This window comes from Felis catus, chromosome B4 (genome assembly GCF_018350175.1).
Source record: "Felis catus isolate Fca126 chromosome B4, F.catus_Fca126_mat1.0, whole genome shotgun sequence".
Classification (NCBI taxonomy): Eukaryota; Metazoa; Chordata; class Mammalia; order Carnivora; family Felidae; genus Felis; species Felis catus.
Genome location: NC_058374.1, coordinates 53,580,242 through 53,605,151, shown reverse-complemented (window position 1 = coordinate 53,605,151; position 24,910 = coordinate 53,580,242). Strand labels below are relative to the sequence as shown.

General features: G+C 35.6%; 1 protein-coding gene across 1 annotated transcript in view; it reads right to left on the bottom strand.

Annotated features, from left to right (window-relative positions):
- PDE3A (phosphodiesterase 3A) overlaps window positions 1–24,910 on the bottom strand; it is a 537,920-nt gene that overhangs the window by 371,667 nt on the left and 141,343 nt on the right. Inside the window, exon 3 of the mRNA XM_045061473.1 lies at window positions 9,436–9,590. Coding sequence (XP_044917408.1) covers window positions 9,436–9,570 — 135 coding nt within the window. The 5' untranslated portion in view covers window positions 9,571–9,590. The remainder of the gene's footprint in view (window positions 1–9,435; window positions 9,591–24,910) is intronic.

The window sequence follows — 24,910 nt, the reverse complement described above, 5'->3', positions numbered from 1 at the left end:
GTATTGAAATGATATGAAAATATAATTATAAAGCAATTATAACATTTGCTCAGATGTATACATATAATTAATTGCACCCCAAAACTGCAAAATGTATGCTCTTTCAAAGATACATGGAATATTTACAAAAATTGATTAAATGATATAGAATAAAGAGCACATTAACAAGTTTCAAAGAATCACTATCTTAGAGAGCATGTTGTTTTTAAAAATGCACTTAATAAGGGGTGGCTGGGGGGGCTCAGTCACGTAAGCAGCTGACTTTGGCTCAGATCATGATCTCATACTTTGTGAGTTCGAGCCCCACATCGAGCTCTGTGCTGACAGCTCCGAGCGTGGAGCCTGCTTTGGATTCTGTGTCTCCCTCTCTCTCTGCCCCTCTCCCACTTGCATTCTGTCTCTCAAAAAAATTAATAAACATTAAAAAAAATTAAATGCACTTAATAACAAGATAATTTTTAAAGTCATTCAGATGCAAATTAAAAATATACCAGTTTATAACTCTGGGGTAAAAAAATAAAAATGAAATCTAGAAAATATTAAATATCAGAAGAGAAGGATTCTTACCTATCCTTACCATGTATGTGTCTAACAACAGAGCATGAAACTATGTAAGGTAAAAGCTGATAGAATTATAATTATCTTCTATCATAGTTGGAGAATTCAAAATTCCTCTTTTAGAAACGGACAGTTTCAGCAGGCAGAAAATCAGTAAGGTCATAGTTGAACTCGACAATGCCATAAATCAACTGGATATAATTGACATGTATGGATTACTTCATCCAGTGACAGCAGGATACACATTGTTTTCAAGCTCACATGAAATATTTACCAAAATAGATCATATTTTGGATCATTAAATACATCTTAACAACTTTAAAAGAACAGAAATCACATAATGTCTGCTCTTAGGCCACAGAAATAACAGAATGATAACTGGAAAATCTCAAAATACCTGAAGATTGAAAAGCATACTTCTAAATAGCACATGGGTCAAGGAAGAAATATCTAGAGAAATTTTTAAATATTTTGAACTGAATGAAAATGAAAATGCAACTTATCTAAGTTCATGGGACACGTTAAAGCATGGCTTAATGGGAAATTTATAGCAGCAAATGCATATATTCAAAAAAGAAGATCAAAAATCAAAAATCTAAGCTTCTAGGATACTACAAAAAGAAGATACAATTAATTCCAAAATAATCATAAGAAAAGAAATAACAAGAATTAGAGCAGAAACCAGTGAAACTGTAAACAGAAAATCAATAGAGAAAATCAACAAAGCTGGAAGCTGGTTCTTTGAAAAGATTATAAAACTGATAAGCCTCTAGCCAGGCTAACTAAGGAAAACAGAGAAGACACAAATTACTAACATCAGAAATAAAAAAGGAGGCATCATCAGAGATTCCATAGATATTAAAAGGATAATAAAGAAATATTATGAAAAGCTCTATGTCCATAAATTTGATAATCTAGATGACATGGACCAATTACTTAGAAGACACAATCTGTCAAAACTCAAACTGGAATAAAAAGACATCAGAAAAAGTCCATACCTATTAAAGAAATTCAATCAATAATTAATAACTTTCCAAAACAGAAAGTGCCAGGCACAAGTGGGCTCACTGGTGAACTACACCAAAATTTAATGAATGAATTATACCAATTCTCTATAATCTCTTCCAGAAGATAGAAGCAGAGAGAATACTTCCTAACTCACGTTATGAGGCCAGAAATACTTTTATACCAAAACCAGACCAAAGAAATACAAGAAAAGAAAATTGCAGACCATGATCATAGAGGCATAGAACATTTTTAGTGCAGTAAAAATACTCTGCATGATAATATTATGATAGACATATGCCATTTTACATTTGTCCAAACCTTCAGAAAGTATAAAACCAAGAGTGAACCCTAATGTAAACTATGGAGTTTGGGTGATTATGATGTTTCAAGGTAGGATCATCAATTGTAACAAACATACCATTGATGTGGAGGATAATGATAATGGGGAAAGTTATATACGTGTAGGAGCAAGGGAGAGTATGGGCAATCTCTGTACTTTCCCTTCATTTTGCTGTGAGCCTTAAAATGATCAAAAAAATTAAGATATTATAAAAAAAACCCTATATATCAAAGCTTGAGGGATAGAACTAAAGTAGTATTACAGGGAAATATATATCCTTAAATATTTACATTAGGGGAGAAGAAATATAATTCATTAATTATCTAATTAAAGATTTTAAAAAAGCTATAATTCCATAGAAATCAGAAGTATAAACATAAAAGCAGAAGTTAAGAAGACAGGGGTGCCTGGGTGGCTTGGTTGGTTAAGCGTCGCACTTTGGCTCAGGTCATGATCTCACAGTTCATGAGTCTGGGCCCCACATCAAGTCCTGTGCTGACAGCTCAGAGCCTGAAGCCTGCTTCAGATTCTGTGCCTGCCCTCTGTCTGCTCCTCCCCCTGCTCTCTCTTTCTGTCTCTCTCTCAAAAATAAATAAACATTAAAAAAATTATTTAAGAAAAGGAAGTTAAGAAGACAGAAAAGAAATATAGGTAGAAAAGATCAGCAAAGCTCAAAGATAATTCTTGGAAGAAATTATTGCATATAAGCTTAAAAAGATTGATCAATGAAAAAAAAATAAATACTAATAGGAATGCAAAAAAGAATTTAATACAGATTAACAAGATATCAAAATGATTAAAAAAGAATATAATGGATATTTTTGCTAATAAAGTTGAAAATATGGTTAAAATGAAATAATTTTAGAAAGATAAGAACCTGTAAAAACATTAATTTTCCAATAACAAAAATTGTTCCCATGAATAAAATATCAGTCTCAGATGATTTTATAGGTTAATTCTGTCAAGCATTCAAATAACAAATGATGTACTTTAAAACAAAGTCTTTAACAGAAGAGACCACTCCCCAACTCAACTGACAAGACAGTATAATGTTGGCATAAAAGTCAAGTAAAGAATATAAAAATAGGGAATATTAAAGACCAACTTAGGGGCGCCCAGGTGGCTCAGTTGGTTAAGTGGCCGACTTCGGCTCAGGTCATGATCTCACAGTTTGTGAGATGGGGGTTAAGCCCCCATCGGGCTCTGTGCTGACAGCTTTGAGCCTGGATGGATCCTGGATGAGCCTGGAGCCTGCTTCGGATTCTGTGTGTCTCTCTCTTTCTTCCCCTCCCCTGCTCATACTCTGTCTCTCTCTCTCAAAAATAAATGGTTAAAAAAAAAAAAAAAGACTAATTTATGCTATGCTATCTTTGGAAGCATAAATGCAAAAATCCTAAATATTAGCAAGCCAACTCTTGAAAATCAGGAAGAATTCATTGATACACCTTTTAATCATTTCTATTCTATTCTATTGGAGCTCTTAGCTAGTGTAATGTAATTAGAAGAATAAAGTATAAAAATTGGAAAAGAAGAAAGAAGGCTTTTATTATTTGTAGATTATATAATTGTCTCTATAGATAAATTCAATTTTCTGAAGATTATTAGAATAAGAGTATGATAAGATTGACAAATATAAGGATAGTATACTAAAGTCAACTGAATTTCTGTACACATGGAAATAATAAAACATTTGACAAGTATACTATTTACAATAAAAAAAATAGTAGCCAGAAATAAATATAAATAGGAGTAAAATAATATTATGGTGAAAGAAATTAAGTAAGGTCTGTATAAATGGAAATATGTACCATATTCATGGATAGACTAAAAAAAAGTGTCATTCTCTCTAAATAGTTGAATAGATTGAATAAAATTCCCATCAAAATCTCAAAATAATTTGAGCTTGGACAAGCTTGGAATTTGATAAAGCTATTTCTAAAATTTATATGCAAGAACCAAGGATTGAGAATAGCTAAATTATTCATGAGGGAAAAGATAGAGGGGGAAGAGATGGAGAAATAAGAAAGTGCCTTATTAAAAATAAAATTCATCAGTCACAAAATTTAACTAAGACAATGTGCTACTGGTACAGAAGAACAGACCAGTGGAAACAAGTATAGGGCAGGCCAAGAAATAGACCTGTCAATATATGGCTATCTGACATGACAGAGATAGAATTCCTGGTCATTTGGGAAAGAATGAACTATCCACAAATAGTGCCAGGGAAATTTTGTATCCATATTAAATAAATAAAATTTGAACTCTGCTTTTCACCAATACAAAAAACTTATTTCTACAACATAGACTCAAACTTACTTGTGGAAGATAGAACTTTAAAAAGATAAGGAAAACTTGAATGAAAGCATAGGAAAACACATCAGAGTAGGGAAGGATTTCTTAAATAAGGCATACAAAGGATTCTAAGGAAAGGATCAATATTCAAATACATTAAAACAAAGAACTTATCATCAAAATACAACATGAAAAGACAAACAACAAACTAGGTCAGGAGAAGATATGTCCCAAGAACATGAGCAAGAAAACTTTATATACAGAATATGTAGGGAATTCCCACAAAGCAATATATAAAAACAAAAAATACATTATAAAAATGGGAAAAAAATAAGCATTTGACACAGGAAGAAAGCTGAGTAGCCAAATTTATTAAGTTAAGAAAATACAAAATAAAAATAAAAGGAGATATTTTCTGATATTGATAAAAACTTAAAAGATTGATAATTGAAATGCTGGAAAGCATATGGTAGAACAGAAACTTTATAAAGTACTGGTGAGGGTGCATGTTGGTATAACCAGTGTAAAACTATTAGGCATTACCTCTTAAAGTAGAAGTTATACCTTCACTACACCCAACAATTCTATTCCAATGAACATACCATAGAGAACTCTCTATATGCACGTTGGAGATATATTTTAACATGTCGATAGAGTCAGAGTTTGGAATAATCCAAATGTACATTGATGGGAGACTACATAGGTAAATCACCTTAAATTCATGTAGTTATGTATCACACAATTTTGAAAATGAATGAACCATGGTATCAACTTGGAAGCAACTAAAAATATAATCTTCAGGGTGGGAAAAATCATTGGAGTACACATAACTGTATGATTTATTACCAGCATATAAAAGTAAAGAACAGGGACACCTGGGTGGCTCAGTTGGTTGAGCGATCAACTTCAGCTCAGGTCATGATTTCACAGTTCTTGGGTTTGAGCCCCGAGTCTGGCTCTGTACTGACAGCTCAGAGCCTGGAATCTGCTTCGAATTCCGTGTCTCCCTGTCTGTCTGCCCCTCCCCCTGCTCATGCTCTGTCTCTCTCTCAAAAATAAATAAACAGGTTTAAAAATTTTTTAAAAGTAAAGAACAGACAAAGCTACACAGTATATTTTTTAGGACATACGTATGTGGTAAAGCCATAAAAAAATATCAAGGGAATGTTTAGTAAAAGTTTTAGAGTATTGATGACAGAAAAGGGCAGGAGGAATGGAAATGTACTTGAGCTGCAAGTAATTTTCAAATTTTTAAAAGAGGTGGTTTGTATATGCCTATTTGTCATTGTGCTTTTAAAAATTGTACATGTAGTACATATAGGCCATATATGTACAATTTTATGTGTATTTTAATAAATCATTAAATATTTAAATATCCTAATTTTTAAAATTTATTTCTGAGTCAAGAATATAAGAATTTGAGCTTGATATTATATATCCGATGTAGTCCAACCTTCCCCTACAGTTCATCACTAAACAAACTATTTGCTTTAACCTAGTTCATCACTATTTAGCAGTGATAGCCTGTGTTCTCCAGTCTGTCACTATTGGCATTTGCTTTAAGGTAATCACTGGGAATAATTTACTAACCTTTCACCATAGTATGTTAAAGGCTGAAATACCAGAACATTTATTGGGTTGTCACTGGCTTTCACTGCATCTTAGATTTAACCAATTCCAAGTCTTCACATTTCCTGAAGCTTTTTAAAAAAAACTACTTTTTTTTCATGTTTATTTATTTTTGAGAGAGAGAGACAGCATGAGCGTGGGAGGGGCAGAGAGAAAGGGAGACAGAGAATCTGAAGCAGGCTCCAGGCTCTGAGCTGCAGCCCAGAGCCCCATGTGGGACTCGAACTCACAAACAGGGAGATCATGACCTGAGCTGAAGTTGGTCACTTAACCAACTGAGTCACCCAGGGGCACACCCCCCAAGACCTACTCTTCATTATCAATCACTTCAATACCAATCTCCATATCATTCAGGGTTCTAACTAACTTGACATAATTTTTCTTACTTAAATATGTTGATGCTTGTCAACCATAGCAAGGTGCCCTAACAAAATATATATTTTAAAAGCATGTTACATATAGTTTCACAGCCCCCAAAGAAATCTTAGAAATGGTATCAACTTTAAATAGGCCCTGGTAGAAACAGGGAAATTAGAAGATCATAAACAACTATAAATAAACATCAGCCAAACTGAAAGACTATTAAACACGGTTGACAAATTTAATAGCCCTTATAGATATCTATCCTAATTGACTTGTGGTGACACCCTGAGTAGATTGTAATCCACAATCACTGAGGCAGCCATGTCCTTCTGCAGTTGTTTTAAAAACAAGCATAGCTAACTTTGGTTAGAAACTGGCCATTATTTTAAAAAGTAAAAGGAAAGACTAAGGATAGTTCATTTAGCTTAGATAAAGAATGGAACATCTCAGTGTTACTTGAAAAAAGATACAACTTCAATTGGCAACTGAACGGAATTTTTTTTCCTTAATATTGATCACAGGAAAGTTGACCTGGCAAGGAGACAGAATCTGTGGCATACTGTCTCTCTCTCTCTTAGAGGTAGAAAGAACTATCAGAAGTATCTTTCTAATTCCAATATCCTCTGTCTTCTGGTAGCTATTGGACACTGACTTTCTGAGACAGATACTGATTACTGCCCTACAGCACTGGTTCCAAAGAACTGTTCCTTCCCTCAGGGCAGATGTAGATACAATTAGCCTGAATCAATTAAAGATAAGAGGAACAGCTTGTGGAAATGGCACAGAAGAAACAAGTAATCAGTGCAAATGAGTGAAGCCTGGTTGAAAGACTAAAGTAAAAATTTTCTCAGCCTGAAGTTTGTTAATATTTGCAATTTCAGATTAAGAATAGAGGGTCACATGAAACTTTAATTTTTAATATTGTAAATAAACAAAAATAACGTGTTACAAAAGTAGCTACTGTAATCATTACCCAGCATTCCCTATTAAGAGCTGAAAATGTCTGATCAGTGAACCACTTGCTGGGGATATTTTCCTAGGAGGTACTCTTAGGGTATGAATATGTGTCTGTACCAGTGTCTGAGGGTGGTATTTAGTTGTCCTTTGAGTGGAATTGGCTCTTCTCCTGTACTTGGCATTAAAAAAAAAAAATTGAGTAATTCTTATTAAGCTATGAGCATCATTATATTAAGTCCTCAGCCTAGTATTTTATCTAATAGCAATGGACATGGGAAACTCTTGATACTGAAATAAGAAATTCTTCTTCCTGAATGGGCAATGCCGCTTCAAGTTTCCAAGCCTTTTAACATCTAAAGAGTGTATAACCTCTTCTCTTTTTCATCCTTCACCTAGCTAAGATTCAACTTAGTGCGTGTCAGAAATCTGCTAAATGCTTTCTACCCATCACCGCAGTCAGTCACCGAGTAACACTCTGAAGTGAGTTCACCCTCCTCTTAATAGCTGAGTAAACTAAAGCTCAGAGGAGTTAACTTGTCACGTGGCTAATAAATGGCATTGCGCCACAGAGCTTCTGGGATTCGCCTGAACTACAGCTGTGACTGTGGAAATAACGAGCAAAAGGATGCAACTTCAAAGACGTTTCTCTGGTACAATTGACAGGATTCAGTAATCATTTGGATCTGGGACTGAGAAGAAGGGAGTCATCGAGGATAACTGGAAGCTTCGGAGACTGTTACACCAATAACTAAGCACAAATAGGAGCTCTTAAAGCCAATTTGATACCGAAGGTAGTTGACTTTGGACAAACTGAGATCTCAGTGTCTGTGGGACACTCATGCATATGAGAGTAATGAAAGTTTAGCCATATAAAATAAATATGCCCAGGTTTCTAATCAAAACACAAAAAACAAGTTCACACTGTAACAAACAAAACTTCTTAAATTTCGTTAGTTTACTTAATGACTTGCTTTCATGTTTTGTAAAAATCCAATAGCCCAAATAAACAAAACTTAATTTGGAAAGCAAGTGCTATATTGATCTAAGACTGGAATGAAATACAATTTGTTTGGTTAGGAGAGGTTTCCATAATTTGGGTTTGTTCTGCCATCTGAAGTCATAACCAAGTCTCTATTGATTCAGAAATGTTGAGTGCTACAACCACTTTTTATAAGACGATATACAAGAGTCAAACAGGAATTCAAGAGTTGCTATCAATTTCTGTTTCTCAGTCTTAAGTGCCTATCATTGAATTAATTTGTGGGTATTTCTTTTTTGGATGGTGTTGTTGTTGTTGTTTTTAGTAGGAGGGATAGCCATAAAAGATATGAGATTTTAGATAAAAAGAAATGTTCCACTCTTTTTATTTCACACTAACTTGGAGAAAGAGGGAGGAAGATAGAAAAGGAAAACATGAAAGAATAAAATCTGACTTAATTTAAGCTCTAGCTAAACTTTCAAAACTATAAGTCATTAAATATGGTTATTAAATTAAGTAAAAATGTTAAAACTTCTTGACTTATGCCTCTATGCCATATGTGCTAATCTCTTTTAATTGTCCCCAGCTAGACATCGATTTTTTTAAGGGTGTTTAAAAAAAAGAAGAATGGAAAATTCTTCACATGGCTAGGTAATAATCTCCTTGCAAATTGTTCATTTATGTCACCAAAGGGAAAGGGGAGCTCACATTAATACTGCATGCTAATGTTCTCCTTCTAACTTATCCCACATACTTTACCCCAAATTGCCCATATTGCTCCACAGAAATGTCACAGAATGTCTGTGTAAGCTAATTTTTATGGATTTGCATGAAAAGCTCGAGAAACACAGCCAGAAAATAGTCCCCCTATCATGCTCACTCGCTAGATTACTTTCAGAACTCTGGCTATAAAAGAAAACTTTATCATGAGCTTTTGAGAATCCAATTGCCAACTAAACTATGGCTGTTTGTTGACTGGAGTAGAAGGCATCAGGTGGTCTTGAGCCTCAATACATAAGTGATCTAAAAAAGCTTAGCTGTGGTCTGTTGTACACAGAGTCATTCAAACTTAAAACAAGTTTCTCCTAATGACTATTATATTCATATGAGACATATTCAAAACAACAACTGAAGCCCATAATCTGTCCATTAAATACATGAACCAGATTCTTAAATCTCACAAATTCTGGGGTTCGCTAGCACCTCGTGAGTTTGTTTCACAAAGTGTGCCACAAGAGTATTAAAAGATCTAGTCCAACCACATTTCACACACAGCAGAAACTGAGGCCAATGAAGAGGAGTAACTTACCATTGGTCCTGTAGCTGATAAGGTGATTACTCCACTGCCATGACCACCATCATGGGAGTCACTCTGGAAAGCTGCTCTTCTCCCTCTCTGTGTATACATTTGTCCCAGGCACAGAAGGTTCTTGTCAGGACCCATTTCAATGGTAATGTCAACACCTGCATGAGTATCCGGCACAAATACAGTGTTAAGGAGTGTAAGTATATTCCTTTAAAATGATGTCTTTCTCAGGATTAACATAGTTTACCTTTAGGAGTTTCCAAAAGGAAACTTTCAATAATGCATTGTTGATTTATTGCCATTAGTGGATTTTATTTCTAGAGATGCTAGATTTGGGGATGATGGCAATGGGACTTGAATATGAGCTCCATTCAGTGGTAATTCTTTGAACATAAATTAATACCCCAGAGAAAATGCATGGAGTTTTTTTTTTTTTTTCAGTAGATGAGTAGTTTTGAAGCCTTTTGAGCACAGAAATTAGTATTTAAATTATGATAAAAGATTTAAAATTATATTTCTTTTATTATAGGGATGTTCCCCTCCAAATGTAAATCAGTTACCTCTGATGAAAATACACTGTCAAAGTTAACTGCCAGAGCTCATCATAATTATTTGTTATATAGAAACAAAAATACTTTTTAATGTTAAATTCTCCAATGCAGTGTTTAAGTATCACTTTGGTAGCCTCTCTTTTGTTTCTGTGCAGTAAACAATTACTTTTCTTATAAAGTTAAAAAAAAAAGAATATATCTAAAAACTGATTTTTTTTTGGTTTGAAAGTTATTGAGGTGAGTGGGTGTTTTGTTGGGTTATTTTAACCTACAGCATAAAGCTTGAAGATTGACTAAGCAAGCAAACATTTTGTGGTCTTAATATTCTGCAGGATACTAAACTCATATTTTTAAATGCAATTAAAATATATTTCAAAGCTAACTAAGATTTTCTAAGCCTACTTTGGAAGAAGACTGTTGGAGTTGGTTAACATCATCATCCACAAGAGACTTTTCTGGATGACCACCCTGCACAGGACATTCTGTGAAGGGTTGTTCATAAAAAATTATGCAAAACATAGTTTGCTCAAGAAGCTTCTAACCCTGTTGGTAGTCAGTATATATGGGATTCAACTTAGTGCTCCACATCACTAATCATCCAGGAAATGTAATTCAAAACCACAATGAGATACCACTTTACATTTGTCAGAATGGCTAAAATGAAAAGCACAAAAAATAACAAGTGTTGGGGAGGCTGTAGAGGAAAAGGAACCCTTGTGCACTGTTGGGAATGCAAACTGGTGCCGTCACTGTGGAAAACAGTATGGAGGGACCTTAAAAAGTTAAAAATAGAATTACCATATGAGCCAGCAATTCCACTACTGGATATTTACCCTCTAAAAGACCCAAAAACACTAATTTGAAAAGAAATATATAGAGTCTTATGTTTATTGCAGCATTATTTACGATAGCCAAGGTATGGAAGCACCTCAAGTGTCCATAGACAGTTGAAAGGATAAAGAAGATGTGGTATACATGCGCGCACACACACACACACACACACACACACACACACACTCAGTGGAATATTATTCAGCCATAAAAAGAATGAAATCTTGCTATTTGCAACAACATAGATGGATCTAGAGGGCATAACACTAAATGAAATAAGTCAGTCAGAGAAAGACAAATACCATATAATTTCACTCCTATGTGGTTTCATTTCATAGGAAATAAGACAAATGAACAAAGAAAAAAATAGATGGAAAAAGAGACACTTAAATACAGAGAACTGGTAGTTGCCAGAGAGGAGGTGGGTGGGAGGATGGGTGAAATAGGGGACAGGGATCAAGAATACACTTACTGTGATGAGCACTGAGTAATGTATAGAAATTTCAATTATTATATTGTACACCTGTAACTAATAAACACTGCATGCTAATTATACTTGCATAAAAAAATAATCAAAAACTATCAAACTGATTAAAAAAGTTATACAAGACGTAGTTTGCTCAAGATGCTTCTAACCTTGTTGGTAGTCAGTATATATGGGGTTAACCTTAACCAACAATGCAAGCAACATAGTAATTCCAGTGAAAAGACCAGGTTTTGCATTAGAAGGATCCCTGTTCTTCTGGTTTTAAGAACTTGGGCAGATTGCTCTGTCTCTCTTGAGCTCTATTTTCTCAACTGTAAAATGGGGTTATTGATACATCCACAGGATTTTTATGGATTCAAAAATGTGCTTTTGGATATGAAAGTATTTTGTAAATTGCCAGATTTGTACAAATGGCAAATTTTATTTAAAGATAACATATGCTAGTACCACAAATACAGTTTACACAATAAATGATACAGCAGTTCCTAGGAGGAAGCAAACAGCTTGTCCTGGCAAAACATGTTTTCAATGAAGTATACTTAAGGTTCATTTAAACCTGAAATTAAGTTAGGCAAATTATGGAAAAGCACTGCTTTGATTATGCTTATGAACAAAGTCCCTTTCTCACCAAGTTAACAGTGTAGCTTTTTTTTTTCTTCTTTACATTTGTGCTAACTGAAACCATGTCTAGATTTGAAAACATAGTTACAAATTCAGCTTCACTTAAAATGTATTTTCCTTGCTAGAGATATCTTTGCTAATTTCATCAGGAAGTGCGGTACAGCCACGTGACCAGCAACTGATGGGACCTGAGCCCAGGAACCGCAATCAGATATTAACCACTTTGAGTCACCATCTTCAGTGCAAGGAATGCATCTAAATGGGTCATTTTATTTCCTGTGGCATCCAGTTTGCTTAGTCCCTTACAGAGAAAAACTATTCAACTTTTCTTCTGTTTTGTGAAGTTCTTGATTGAAGCATTTAAATTAGGACTGAAATGGTTAAACTGGTAGATCCAAAGGGGATTTTCCATTATAATCTCTCCCTGAAATCCAATCACCAATCTCATTTAGACTTTTATCATTTATATAATTTAATTTTCTTGTGAGCAATTTTTTTCTGTACAATTGTTATCCTTTCCAAAATAGTAATGGTATTTTTTTTCATGTTACAAAAGGCAAGGTTATACTTTTCCTTTATGGTGTAGGTATACTCTTTGATGAAAAGGAAGAAAGAAAAAAGCTTTCACAAATGCCTTACTTTTTCAAAGAGGAACTTTACAGAATATTTTAACGTGATATTCAAAAGTGGATGTTGAGTCATACAAGCTAAAAGAATAAAGATGGCCGAAATTTAATCAGCATACATCAGATTTGCAGTGCATGTTTTACATGCAGTAGCTGCAGCCAATAACACATGTGACTCGCTTGGTTTTATTTTGGCAGAAGACACTTATATTTTCTCTCACATAGTAAAAAAAAAAAAGTTTTGGCATCTGACAGACCTAGATTTGAATCCCACTACCACTACTATTTATGTATTCTTGAACAATTACTTAATCCCTGTAAACTTTATTTTCCTTACATAGAAAATGGAGATGCTCATGAATACCTCATAAAGATTAAAATGAAATAGTACATGGAAAGATCAAGGCCGGCCACCTAGGACATATTATGTACTCAATAGTGATGAGCTCTCTGACTCCTTTTTCAGAATAGATCTTTGCTATTAGAGGTCACTAAGATTGTAAGATTAGTTACTGAAGCATAACCCAGTTTATCCCAACTAATACAGGATTTTGTACTACAAATGGGATGTTATGTTCCAAGTAAACTATAATATATGGCACTGACTAAAGGGCTGATAGAAAATTGACATTTCAGGATAGATGGGTAGGAGTCCATGCTATGCACAACTGAAGTAGCTTAGAAAGTAGACAATGTGTCTGATGAGCTTGTAGCTTTGGGAGAAGTGGAAGAACTGAATGCCAGTGCCATTGTCAGTTGCTACATATGGCAAGATAGAAGAAAGATATGACTTTATAAACGAGCAGACCGATCTGTGAATAGGGATGAAAGGATATGGAGGCCACAACTTTACAGCCATATATAATAATGAAAGAGACAACCATTTCTCAAGCCCAAAGAATAAAAGAATAAAATTGAGAAATATTCTGAGGATAAAGACTGATAAAAACTTGGCTTTTGGTAAGAATCAAAACAAGGATATACTTGTTTCACCCACTGGAAAAAAAACCTTCTGAATAGATTAAGGTACTGCCCAAGAAATTCTTAAAATTGGACAAAATGACTCTGAGAACAGGCACAAAAGTTGTATTCTCCCATCAAAGTCTGTATTTATAAGGTACTGACAATAAGTCAAGAGAGAGAAGCAAGAAAAAGAAGAAACGAAAATAAAGTATATATGCATGCCTATCTGCTTCTGGGATTCGTTTTATATACTAATATATGTGTAAAATTCTAAGAAGTATGTCCAGAAAAGAGCAAAGAACTATGATTTATTAGTCCATGGAGCTAACTGGAATTTAATAGATAAGAAATCCATCATTTTAAGAGAGTATATAGTTACAGATGCAAGGGGCTAAGAAAGTCTTGCTCAAAACCCAAAATTATCCTTCAGTCCCTATGTTTCTAACAGCAGATGGTAGGCTAAAAATGCCTCTACCTTCCAAAAAGGGCATATTTTCCAATGCTCACTTCACACGGAGCGGAGGAGGATCAGGAGAAAAACCAACCAACAAACAAAAACAAACATACAGAGAGAAGAAACAAAGGCCACCAGAACCCTTCTCAGGGAATAGAACTGGGCAAAATCAAGGAATATCCCCATCCTGGGGGCCTAGAGGGATTCAGAAACTAGCATATACAGGTATAAAAGAGTGTTCCAATAGGTTAATTTCTGATTCTAAACTGTCATAATAGGTATGGGCAGCAGACATGACCATATCTTGCCTATAAACTGGCCTGCATTAGATGCAGAGTGCACTTGTAGAATCTTTAAAAAAATGCTAATTTTGATTCCTCTGCAGACAAATATTCACCACCACCATCCATACAACTATATAGTAACAAACTGGTGAACATGATGATGATAGATGATCCATAAAATAGTATCAGCTAGCCTTATTGCAATTCAGATAATATAGGTTTAATAAATGAATGTTTGCCACTCTGATTACCTATCCTTCATAAATGAACAGACGAAAGAGGCTCCAATTTAGACTTCTTATAACTTAAATTGGACTTGTTAAAACATCACTAGCTATACCATTACCTTTTCTGTTGATTTTCTTCAAGTTCAGCTTCAATCATGTGGCTTCCCTACTTATGATCTTTCCACGGCTCTGCATTAACTTCCAAATCATGGACAAACTCCCCACTCTGGCACTCTAGGCCCTTCCTTATGAGGCCCTCTCTAATATTTCCAGCTTTATTTCTTACCACTAGCATAATTGCATGTGACTGCCACAAAGGTAGGGGAGTGGAGTAGGTGGTGTTTTCTGCCCCAGCATAGGGAACAATTTCATCCACCAGGAACTAGAACTGAAGGTTTGTATGCAACAAATACTCTTTGGGCTCTTAGAAATAACACCACCTCCTGCCTTATGGTGTCAAAACATTTTGACCCTCATGGATTCTCTTTTCTGCCTAATCGGTCCTTGTTTTCATCTTGTCCCTGATGGTGCTCACCCAGAGCTTTCAAACCCAGCTGGGCTACTGGACTTTTGCCTTTGGAAACTTGCCCTGCCCCTGTGTTGACACCATGGCATCCGTCCATTACTGGCTACTGGTCTTTGCTCTCAGATTTCCTTTTGGCAATTGTGTTGTTCCTTCGACTTCAGCCGATTCTGACATCAGTCCTCATGCGACTTTGCCCCATCTGTCATTCAGTCACCCTCTACGCCCTTCTTGGCTTCAGCTGCTATTGACCCAGGCTCATGCCTTCAGGTGGGGGTTGAAAACACCCTCCTCTTCAAGTTGGCAGCCAGTCCTCTACACCATATGCTGTAGCCAAACTAGCCTAGTCATCCAGTGTGGTGGCTGCCTAGAATTTCCTTCCTCCTGTTAAGGTTTTGAAGGATGGGAAGATACTATCTGTTCTTTGAGATCTGTCCTAAATGCCATCTTTTGTGTGAAGCTTTCTTTATCTGACTCCCCTGGACAAAATTAAGCAGTTCTCCTTCTGTATGCCCATAGCACTCTTTGTTTTGTCTAATTTGTATTAATTTCATCACTTTACGATTGCAAACCAAGCAAATGCTTCATCTGTCTTTATGGCCCCGCTCAAATGCCACTCTCTGTATCTCTCTTTGATGTTCTCCCTCTTCACGGCAGAAGAAAACAATTCCTTTTCCTGTTTCCTTGACATTCAGGACAGATCTAAGTTCCTTAATGGCAGGCATATATTTTATTCTTCTTTGTATTCTCTATGCCCAGCTCAATGAGCTGTCAATAGGTTTCTGTAAAACCTCACTGTTGGCATGGACTTTTCCCTAAGTTATTACATTTGATCCTCAAATGACAAATAAGAAAAAAAGAAGTTATTATCCTCATGAGAAGAGAAAACCAAGGCTCCAAGTTGTCAATCAATTTAGTCCAATCTCATGTAGGTATAACCAGAACCAGGTCTTAAATAGACTTTAAGTGTAATTTATTTACTACTATTCATTCATTCATTCATTCATTCATTATTCATTCATTCATCATCTGTATGCTAGAATTTCAAAAGCAAATAAAATAGGATCTTACCCTAAGGAAACTTACCTAAAGGTGACAATAAAAAATAAATAAATATGTAATACAGTTTGATACATGATTTGATAAAAGAAAGCCTAGAATTGTATCAGAACATATACATGGATGTATACTGAGATTAGATGAGAGTGGAGAAGGGCCTGGAAACATTTTTATATGGGATAAATACTACACTGGATCTTAGAGGACAAATAGCAGTTAATCAAATGAATAAATGCGGGCAAGAAATTTCTAGAGATGACGAAAACGTGTGCAAAGCCATAGAACTGTGTGAGGCTGTGGCCCTTCTGGAGAGCTGCAAGCACATTAGAATGGCAGCTTGCCGGGTATGAGGAATGGGCACTTGGACACACTTGGACGAGACGATGTGACACACTTGGACGAGAGGGTGTACACACAGCAAAGATGGTGTCGATGCAGAATTGCTCAACTCTATGTGGCTTCCCGGTTCTCCACGAAAGGGCAATTGCATTTTTTTTAAAGCAAAGCCACCTTAAAATCGTCAAGATTTAAAACTTAAGTGTCCATCTTCTGATTTCAGCTCAAGTCATGATCTCAAGGTTTGTGTGATAGAGCCCCACTTCTGTCTCTGTGCTGACAGCATTGAGCCTGCTTGGTATTCTCTTTTCCTCTCTCTCTGCCCCTCCACATGCATACTCACTCTGTATGTATCAAAATGAATAAACATTACAAATAAATAAAAAATAAAACTAAAAGTAAGTATGGTAGTAGTGGAGATCATACAGATTCGTTACTTCATGTGACTTAAATGCCTCAGATCCAGCCAGACTGCTCAGGTGATGAATGAACTCAAAGACAGTGTTTCCCAGAATGCTCCTCCCACCTCCAACCACTACAGAAAATGGGGGGAGCCACCATCATGGTGTATTTTGAAAGGAATTACATGGCCTTCAGTGACATTCTTCTTAGAGCTTTCTTGTCAGAGACACAAATTAAATTTAAAAAGACTAATTTGTTAGTTTTAGGGATTATTTCTTAGGATCATGTGGTAGGCAGATTAATAGCCCCTCAAAGATGTCTGCATCCCAATCTCCAGAACCTGTGACTGTATTACTTTATACAGTGAAAGGGAGTTTGAAGATATGATCATATGAGATTTTAAAACAGGGAGATGATCCTGACTTTCTGGGTAAGACCAATGTAATCATAGTGGTCCTCATAGGTGAAAGAAGGAGGCAGAACAGTCAGAGTTAGTGAAGGAGTTGTGACAACGGAAGCAAGGAAGAGCAATGCATTTGCTGGCTCTGAAGATGGAAGAAGGCCATGAGCTAAGAAACACAGGCAGCCTTTAGAATCTGGATTCTTTCCTAGAGCTCCACAATGATACTGCATTGCCAACACCTTGATTTTTAGCTCAGTGAGACTTATTTTAGACATTTAATCTCCAAAACTATCAGATAACAAGCATATGTTGTTTTAAGCAGCTAAGTTTGTGGTAATTTGTTACAAGAGCAATAGAAAACTAAAACACCAGCTCCCAGGTTTCAAAATGCCCTTCATTTTTCAATGACTCTCTTAATTATTGTTATGTTCCTAGTTTCTAGCACAATGCCAGGAACAAAATAAAAACATAATCAAAATATTTAGATTTATAATTGATTTATTTTATTGATTGATTTTAATTTATTTAATTAATTTATTTTTAGGAATTTATATTTCGCCTGTAGGACAGGAGATTGGATCTTTCTGAAGTATGACAAATATTTCTGGTAACATTCTCAACATTGTTATATAAGTCTCCATTGTGAAATGTAATGTATTTTTAGGACAAAAAAGTAAATGGATATTTGAATGGATTTTTAAGCAAACCTTTCAATGAAATATGAAGTCATAAGGTACACAAATTTTGAATGAATAACAATTAATTTGTAAAACTGAATATACCCACGTAACCACTTTCCAGATCAAGAAATAGAGCATTGCTACCATGAAGTGTCCCGCTTGTCCTATCCAATTACTGATTCCTTAAAAGTAACCAAGTAACAAATCAGGGCTTCTCATACCATAGATGAGTTTTGCCTGTTTTCCAAATGGATATAACTGAAACATACAATGTGCACTAGCTTATTTCAGTCAACAATATTTGCATGTCATTTTCTGACCTGTTTCTACTCTCACTTCTGAAACCAAATGTAGGTGTTTATTTTTCCCCACCTGAACCAATTTTCCCACATTCTGGACACCAATTGGGTGCTCTACAATTCAGTTCAGACACTACCTGGAATTAGTACAGACCCACAGATTAAGGGCTCAGTCCCACAAGAATACCTCTACTTCAGAAGTCAATCACGATTCCCTGGCTTCCTGTACTTCCGACAGACTATCTATACACTGGGAGATTCCCATGTTCCCTGTCAGGGTTTGATAATTTGCTTGAATAGCCCACAGAACTGCGGGAAATAGTTTACTTACTATCATGTTTATTGTAAAGGATACAACTGAGGAAAAGCCAAATGGAAGAGATGTATAGGGCAAGGTATAGGGGAAGTGAGTCAGAGCTGCTATGGCCCCTCTGAACGTACTGCTCTCCCCACACCTTGATGTGTTCACCAACCTGGAAACTCTCTGAATTCCATTGGTTAGAGATTTTCAAGGAGGTTTCATTATGCTGATGTGTTAGTTCAGGTTGCTAAACAGAACACCGCAGAATGGGTGGGTGGCTTATAAACAAAAGAAATTTATTTCTTCCATTTCCGGAGGCTAGAGAGTTTAAGATCAAGATGCTTGCAGATTTAGCGTCTGGTGAGAGTCTGCTTCCTGTTTTCTAGACAGCTCACTTGCTGTGTCCTCACATGACAGAGGGCAAGGGAATTCTCTAGGTACTTTTACAAGGGCAGTAATGCCATTCTTGAGGACTCCACCCTTGTGATGTAATCACCTTATGATGTAAAGACCCTACCACCTAATATACCAATACCAATGTAATCACACTGGGTATTTGGATTTCAACATATAAATTTTGTGGGGACATAAACATTCAGTTCATTGCAGTAAGCATGATTGGTTAAATCACTACCTATTGGTGATTAACTTAATCTTCAACTCTTCTCCCACCCTCACCAGAGGTCAGAGGGTAGTACTAAAAGTTCCAATTACCTATTCATTATTGTTCCTCTGAAAAAAAGCCCCCACCTGAAGCTATCCAGAGGCCCACCAAGGCTCACCTCACTAGCATAAACTTATGCTAGTCTTATTATTGATAACAAAGGGCCTTATTATGAATAACAAAGGACACCCCTTTTATGCCTATCAATTGGGAAATTCCAAAAGTTTTAGAAACCCTGTGCCAGGAACCTGGACAAAGTCCAAGTATATATTTCTTATGAGATCCAATGTCACACATTTACATTGTGGGTACAAGTCTACTAGTTTTCATTATTGTATTCTATTTTATGAATGTATTGTAAGGGTTGTGTCCAGTATACAGAATAATGCCTTATGAACACTCTTTACATGCATTTTTGGCAGTCCTGTATCCATTAGTAGATCATGGGGTATTCTTATGTTAAAATTGTGTAGCAACTATCAAACAGATTTTCAAAGGGTTTGTACCCATTTATAGTCTCAGTGGTGGTGAATGAGACTCCCAACTGATGCATATCTATACCAACACTTAATATTACTTTTTTTTAAATTTTAGCAATCTGGCAGGTATATAGTGTAACTTACTATGCTATTGATTCTTATTATTCTGATATATAATTAGAGAGCCCTTTTCGTATGTTTCAGACCTCTTTTATATTTCTTGACCATTTTTCTACTAGATTGTCTTTTTCTTATTGATTTTCAATATACTGATATATATTTATACATTCTGGATATTATGGATATGAATTCTTTGTTGGAGGTAAGTATTATAAATGCTGTCACTTTTCCTGCAGCTTGCCTTTCACTCTCTAATGGTGTCTTCTGATGAAAAAAATAACCTATTTTTTTTGTTGTTGTTTTTTAATAGGTCTTAATATCAGTTGTATAAGTACTTTGGCTTCATTCATTGTCCTCAAGATCATTTTGGAAATACTTGGCTTTCAAATTTACATGTAAGATCTTGTCATGATATTCCTTATTTACCTCATGTTATTTGTTCTATTTGTCATCTTGTTCTTGCTGTCCTCTGTGTTTTAGCCAAATACATTTTACAGAGTTGTCCTAGTGAACTAAACCTCTATTCTGTTGTGTTAAATCTGATATTAGATTCATCCTTGGAGTTCTGAATACAATTTTTAAAAATCTACCATTCTCATTTGATTTTTTTTAAAAAAATGAATTCCAGGGGCACCTGGGTGGCTCAGTTGGTTAAATGTCTGACTTTGGCTCAGGTCATGATCTTACAGCTCATGAGTTTGAGCCCTATGTCGGGCTCTGTGCTGACAGCTCAGAGCCTGCAGCCTGCTTCGGATTTTGTGTCTCCCCCTCTGCTCATGTTCTGTCTCTGTCTCAAAAATAAACAAACATTAAAAAAAAAATTAAAAAAATGAATTCCAACTTGTTTAGTAAAGTTCTCTATCTTATCAATTATTTCTTAAATGTGTTATTCACAATTACTTTACAGTCTATTTCTTGATAACGCCAATAACTCGGTCAACTATAGGTCTCCTTTGTTTTTCTTTGTCCTGTTTCCATATGTGCTTCAGTATTTTTTTAAAAAAAATTTCAATGTTTATTTTTGAGAGAGAATGAAACACTGTGAGTGGGCGAAGGCAGAGAGAGGGAGACACAGAATAGAATGTGCGTTTGCTACATTTTTCAATGATACAAAGCTTAGAAACCTAGTTAATACATTATGAGAAAATCAGGATTCTAAAACTTTTCTAAAGAATGCAAACTATAAGATTAAATATTTCCCAAGAATACAAATAAAAAATGTGAACCCACATTAAGAACATAATTGAGTGTGTATAAAATGAATATTTTTATAAGAATGAGCATGACATTTTTACTAGAGAAGTCCAAAACAGTTAGGAACACACTGGTGTAATTATAATGTAAAACCAGAACAATGAGAGTTAAATGTGATATTTGCCTGCCCTCACCTGCTCTGATGTGGATATCAGATTTTAATAGAAACACTAGCAAAGTGTGATACATCTAGAGAAGAATGACTGCGATGTTGGTCAGGAATCATTGAAAATTTGGGGACTTTTTTCACTCAGAGATGATTTGGAATTATAAATCCTATTCTCCTATGACAGTGCTTCTCATTGAGGAGAGCATATAGAACTGTAATGAGAAAGGAAATAGACTTATAAAGAGCCAATTTTAATAGGAAAATGACTTTACAGAATGTATATTTTAACTTGCTGTAAGGTACAGCTTGTTAATAATTATAGATATTGGAAAACTGAATGGGTCATCTTGTGATGGTGAGCATTTATTCATTCATTGTTAATTCATTTACAATTTGATAGCTACTGAATGCTTATTTTGTGTCAAGAATTGTGCAAATATTAGAGCAAAGAATAATTAGAAATACAGCCTGCTCTTAAAGAGCTCATAACTTAGTAGGAATGAAGTGGGTATGGGAGATAAAATTACAGAAAAATAAATAATAATAATAGAATGTAAAAGATGCTATAGTAATTGTTTTCAACAGCCGTAGGAGTGAATAGAATTACAAATTCTGTCCCAGGAATAAGGAAAGATCTAGGAAAGCTTCCTTACAATAAAAAAGTATTAGCTAAGAATAATAAGCTTTTTTCTTTGTGAAGTTCTGTAACAAATGCTTTGCACACATTACCTGATCCAATCTTCAAGACCACCCTGTATTCTGTTACTTTTCTCATTTTATAGATTAGGAGACTAATGCATAGTCAGGCTGTGCAACTTTGCCAGAATTACCCAAATACTAAGTGGTAGAGCTGAATTATAAACCTTGAAAGTTTCATTCCAGGGACAATATTCTTTTTTTTTCAACTATTTTAATGTCTATATGTTTGATATGTAGAACTTTATAAATCAAGTTGATTTATACAGGTTATTAAAGAATGTTCTGAGTATATATTACATTTTATTACAGTTTGTCAACCCTTTAGTTGTGGCATGTGTATCAGTTTATCTCCCCGACTAAGTATAAATCTATTTGTTGGGTTTTTTTTGAGTTTTCAATTCCAGTTACTTAACATACAGTATTATATTAGTTTCAGGTGTACAATATAGTGATTCAGCACTTCCATACATCACCATGTGCTCATCATGACAAGTGCCCTCCTTAATTCCTATCACCTATTTCACCCACCTCCCCTCTGGTGACCATCAGTTTGTTCTCTATAGCTAAGAGTCTGTTTCTTGGTTTGTCTCTCTATTTTTTCTCTTTGCTTGTTTGTTTTATTTCTTAAGTTCCACATATGAATGAAATCATATGGTATTTGTCTTTCTCTGACCTATTTCTCTGACTCTTATTTGTCTTTCTCTGACTTAGCTTTCTAAGTCATTATACTTTCTAGCTCTATTCTTGTTTTTGCAAATGGCAAGATTTCATTCTTTTTTATGGCTGAATAATATTCCAGTGTGTGTGTGTGTGTGTGTGTGTGTGTGTGTGTGTGTGTGTACATACCACCTCTTCTTTCTCCATTCATCAGTTGATGGACACTTGGGCTGCTTTCATATCTTGGCTATTGTAAATAATGTTGTTATGAACATAGTGGTGGATGTATCCTTTTGAATTTGTGTTCTTGTATTCTTTGGGTAAGTGCCCAGTAGCACAATTACTGCATCATCAGGTGGTTCTATTTTTTAACATTTTGAGGAACCTCAGGGACAACATTCTTAACCAATGTTTCTAAACTCTTTGTTACAACCAATTTGTGAGCCATTAAATCAACTTACTGTCTGTATTGTCATTTTTAAAAATTAATAGAATAGAAAATATTTGAGCATATTATACATAGTTAAGATAAATCTTGTTTTAAGAAACTCTTGCTCTAGCTATAGAAGTATATGTACAGGTGTCTCTATGTATGCACGTGCATGCTAAGTCACAATATAAAATGTATTTCTTATACTTGTATATGAGCAAACTATTGCTGTGTAACAAATGACTCCATAAATATAATGGATTCAAACAGCAACATTTATTATCTCCCAGTTTCTGTAAGTCAGAAATCCAGGCCGGGCTTAGCTGGGTCCACTGATTCTGAGTCTCTCATGAGTCTGCAGTTATCTTAAGTCTTTGCTGGAAGTATTTGAGTCCCAGCTCACTCACCTGGTTGTTGGTAAAATTCAGTTTCTTCTAGGCTATAGCTGAAGCCTTAGGTCCTTACACATTGTTGCTGGAGGCCTCCTTCAGCTTCTTGCCACATGGGCCTCTCCACAGAGCATCTTACAACATGGCATCTTGGTTCATAGAACAAGTGAGAGAACAAGAGGGCAAGGGAGAGTTTCAGGACATCAGACAGCTTGCAAGATGGAAGTCATAGTCTTCTGAAAACGAATCACAGAAGTGACATCTTCTGTTGTCATCTACCGTTGTCATATTCTATTTGCAAAAAGATCTGGGTTCTGTTTTTTTTGTTTGTTTTGTTTTGTTTTGCAATACTTTTATTTGAAGGCTCTGTCAAAAATACAGCCTTTCATGAAGTATTTTGAGAAAGAGAGGCATAAGGAAGGAGCACGGAAAAAAGCTAACGTGTCTGCTTCACTAGCTCACGTTCAAGTTGGCCCATTCGTTTACATTCATTTAAATGATGTATTTGAAGCTGAAAGTGCTGTCACAAGATAGGCGTTTGCCCTTGCATCTCCCACACAAATCTTGACGGTGGGGCCTTTTAGGGTCAGCGTGGCGGAGTTTTACAGGGCAGGAGCATCTAGTCTGTTTACAACTTTGACACGTGATATCCTCCACTCGGTAAGGGTTATAAGACTTCTGACGAGTTCTGCAGAACTGCTTGAAGTAAACCTTGTTGGTGCCCTGCACACACCATACGTAGGCACTTTCCCATCAGATGTTGCAATCCGATGGATTGCAGTTACTAGGTCCAGTCCACACGCAGGCAGAGGATTCCGTACAGGCATGAATTCCAGGAGGAGGGTATCATTAAACGTCTTGCCAGAAGCTGACTAACAAAGCAGGCTGTAGTGATTAAGTATTGTATATATTGCTTCCCTTAGACTTGCATAACCCAAGGAGCTGTGTGGAAGTCATTCTTTTGGAGGTCAAAGGTTAGCACAGAGAAGTTTCACTATCCTCTTCTAAACTCTTAACACCTGGGTTCTTTCCCGACAGCTTTGGTAATGATCATTGACACTTCTCACACGTAATAGTATATGACATGGCAGGCACTGCTCTAAACATCCTACAAATATTTTAGCTCATTTGATCCTTAAAAGTTCTCTATGGCTTACGTAGTATTATTATGACTTCATCTGTGAGATGACACACAGAGAAGGCACAGGGTTACTGAGTAGTGAGCTGAGATTTAAACTTCATAAAGAGCTTGATCCCAGAGAAAAGGCTCTTCATCACCATGTATGTTGCAATCTCCTGAAAGCTACATGTTTCACCTCTTCCCCATCTCCTTTTACCTTTCTGCAGTATTTGTTCTGCAGACAACCTAACATTTCTTGGCATTTACATTTGTCTTGGCTTTCAGAGCACTGCAGTATCATGGCTGTAGGTCGGACCATTTCTTCCACTGATACTGAATTGTGCTTTGCGTGCAGTTTGTCTCCTCTATTAGGTGTCAAGCCATTTACAGGTTGACATCAGTTGAAATAATCAGTGGAGTTGGTAGAGTGAACGCACAATAATAATGCGTTGAACAACTTTAGAAACATTCCATTTATACTGAATGTAGGAATTATGATCTCACTGAATG